This window comes from Populus euphratica, unplaced genomic scaffold (assembly GCF_000495115.2).
Source record: "Populus euphratica unplaced genomic scaffold, PopEup_1.0 scaffold3.1, whole genome shotgun sequence".
In the NCBI taxonomy this organism is placed as follows: Eukaryota; Viridiplantae; Streptophyta; class Magnoliopsida; order Malpighiales; family Salicaceae; genus Populus; species Populus euphratica.
In genome coordinates, this window is record NW_011499847.1 from 4,813,220 (window position 1) to 4,815,957 (window position 2,738).

The 2,738-nt window shown below is 38.9% G+C and overlaps 1 protein-coding gene across 1 annotated transcript; it reads right to left on the minus strand.

The window, feature by feature from the left end:
- Window positions 1-772: 772 nt before the first annotated feature.
- On the minus strand, window positions 773-2,575 carry LOC105111375 (senescence-associated carboxylesterase 101-like; the record flags this gene model as incomplete). The annotated part of the gene is made up of 2 exons (XM_011006705.1): window positions 773-1,729; window positions 1,991-2,575. Coding segments are annotated over 2 exons (1,407 nt in total), but the record flags the coding sequence as incomplete, so codon positions are not given.
- Window positions 2,576-2,738: the final 163 nt, after the last annotated feature.

Genomic DNA, 2,738 nt, shown 5'->3' on the forward strand with positions numbered 1-2,738 from the left:
TGAAACGGTGAAAGAGACGGCACCACAAGTAGGAGGCTGGCGTGTGTAAGCCAAAGGAGTGACGTTTATTAGTTGGGATCGAACTAAATCCCACATCGACTAGCTACACGACAACACGAGTCGTTATGAATGCAGAGAAGCAACCATGGCCTGTCTCTTCGGAGACATCTGATAAAATTGGAACGATACAGAGAAGATTAGCACGGCCCCTGCGCAAGGATGACACGCACAAATCGAGAAATGGTCCAAATTTTTTTTGTCATTTTGTCCCTCCTTCCTCCTCCTTCCATGTTTGTTCGGCGTACGAATTCGCATCAACAGGTCAGCTGACATCTTCCTTTGTTTCTGTTTTGTTGCGAAACATTCACCATTTCTTGCTATGAATTAGACAGTGTGTTTGTTGATCTGTATTTCTCTCATATATCTATTTCTGTTGAATTCATCCAATTATTCACGTATGGTCAACGATGCATGACAACAATACACGATTTTAATTGTTTTATCCTGTGACTTCTACTCCCTCTGTGTGTGTGAATAGATTAGTATTCTGGATTGCAGACACTTCGGAGCGCTTCCTGTTTCATCTACTATTGTGAAGGTTGGGAGAACATACCGTCTTTTTCGATGCTACCCTTACCTTTTTTGGTGATTGGTAAAAACTAATCACCTTTTTTCAGTTTCTCTAGAACTTAAATCGTCTTGTGTTTGTTGTTTGAGCTCTGCACCAACTCAATAATCCTGTCCTTCCCTCATTCTTACCAGTGATGCCATGGAGTAGAACATTAATGAATTGTTTGAACAGAAAAGATTAAAATAAAGAAACAGGTACGATTGTACCATTTGTTATTTGGCCTTATAGCAATTACAAATTCTGAGTAATACAATCCATAAGAACTTAAAACAAAGTCTAAAACTGCCCCCTTTCATATTGGCGATATCTGCGATTCTTCATGAAGTCAGTGAGAGGAGAATTACGGGATGTTTCAATGATTTCCTGAAAATCTTTCCACCATTTCATAAAACTGCTTTTTTCCAAGAAAATCTCAGGAGACACCGCATAGTTATCAATTTGGTCCATCACATATTGCTCGAAAATATTCAGAAACTCTCTCGCTGACTGTTTCTCTGAAGTACTGGAGGTTTCATCCTTCAACAATTTGCATGAAATGAGAGCCTCCTCCACTTTCATCCAAAAGCAAGAATCCTCTGTAAGAATACCAGCCACACTTTGTTTCTTCTTATCATTTGGTGGGCCTGCAAGTTTTTCTGTTTGCTCCTTTTGCCATTGCTCCAGCAGAATATAATGTCTGGATCTTCCATAAGTTAGATAGTCTCGTTTCCCAGTCTGTCTATAGTATTGAGCAATGTCAAGTGGTTCAACCATTCTTCTATAATTTGTTCCAGCGAAAAGCCATGTCTCCCGCATCAATGCTCCTTCTTTCTGGGGTTTTCGCTCAAGGTCCTCCACCAATTTTTTCCAGTAATCGAAGAGAACTTTCTTGTGCTTGGTAACCTCTCCATCTCTTGTGAAGTACAGGTTCTTGTAACTATCATAGTAGCCTACCCCCTTAGCCTTGCAGTCTTTCTTGTACCATTCTAAGTTGGCCATTCTTATCTTAACTATGTTTAGTTTTTCGTTCGGGTCAATAGCCTTCATTTGTTGCGCCTTTCGATTTTCATGTCTTTCCCATTCTGAAATAAGATCATTGATGATGTTGTCCTGCTGCTGCTGAATTTAAACGGAATTGCCATTAGTTATTTGAAAAACTAGAAGAAGGTAGCTAAAAAACTAACTGAACCTGGGTTATTAAAGGGAAAAAATAATTGCCAATTTATATAATGATCACTCTAGTTATGCCTTGGCCTGAAGTTTTGAAGGACCATAGCATCATCAAAATAGTGACATTGAGTTGTTTGTGAAGATCATCAATAAATGTTGTGAAGAAACTTTGTGCAATTATATTTTATTGGGAAAAACGGTGCTAGTTACCTGAGCAGTTATTTCAAATCCAATGGCTTTCAGTTGTAAAATCATCTCTGGCCGAAGTGAAGGCGTAACTGGTTGGCCAAGTTGTGAATTATCCTTCATGATAAGCCTCGACTTCAGATGCTTCACTATTCCACTATAATCATCAATCCCCATTTCTTCAGCGGAAACTGGAGTTATTGTGCTTTTCAATAACCATGAAACCACTTCAGGGTCTTCAACACAGTTGCATCCCAGCTCAGAACAGAAGAAATATGTACCAAAAGGCATGTACTGAGGATCAGGCTGTGAAGTTATGAAAATTCCAGGGGATAGATCCTTGAAGGCAGCAACGTGTAGAAAACAAGAATTCCATTTTGAATGTTCTGAGATGGCTCGTTGGAGGCCTTGGTCGCCTACAAGGGGTGAACCAAAAGTGATGCAGAAGGGGAGTTGATTTCTTCTGGTTGTCTTTTTGATGTTGTCTAACAACCATAGAGTAAAGAGAGAAGCAATTGTTCCTCCAAGAGAATGTCCAGTAACAATCAACCGAGAGTTCACTAGTAATTCTTCAGTCGTCGAATCATGGATCTGACATGATACAGTACGTTATTGAATCGAAGTCTTAGTTATTAATACTTGAAAAAATTACTGCATTTCTTCAGATAAATTATTTGAAGATACTTGAAGTTTCTTCAAGTGCACTGTGATATATAAGCTGGATTGTGTTATATTTATACCCTCGGTGTTTCTCAATTAAGGTTTTTTTTTT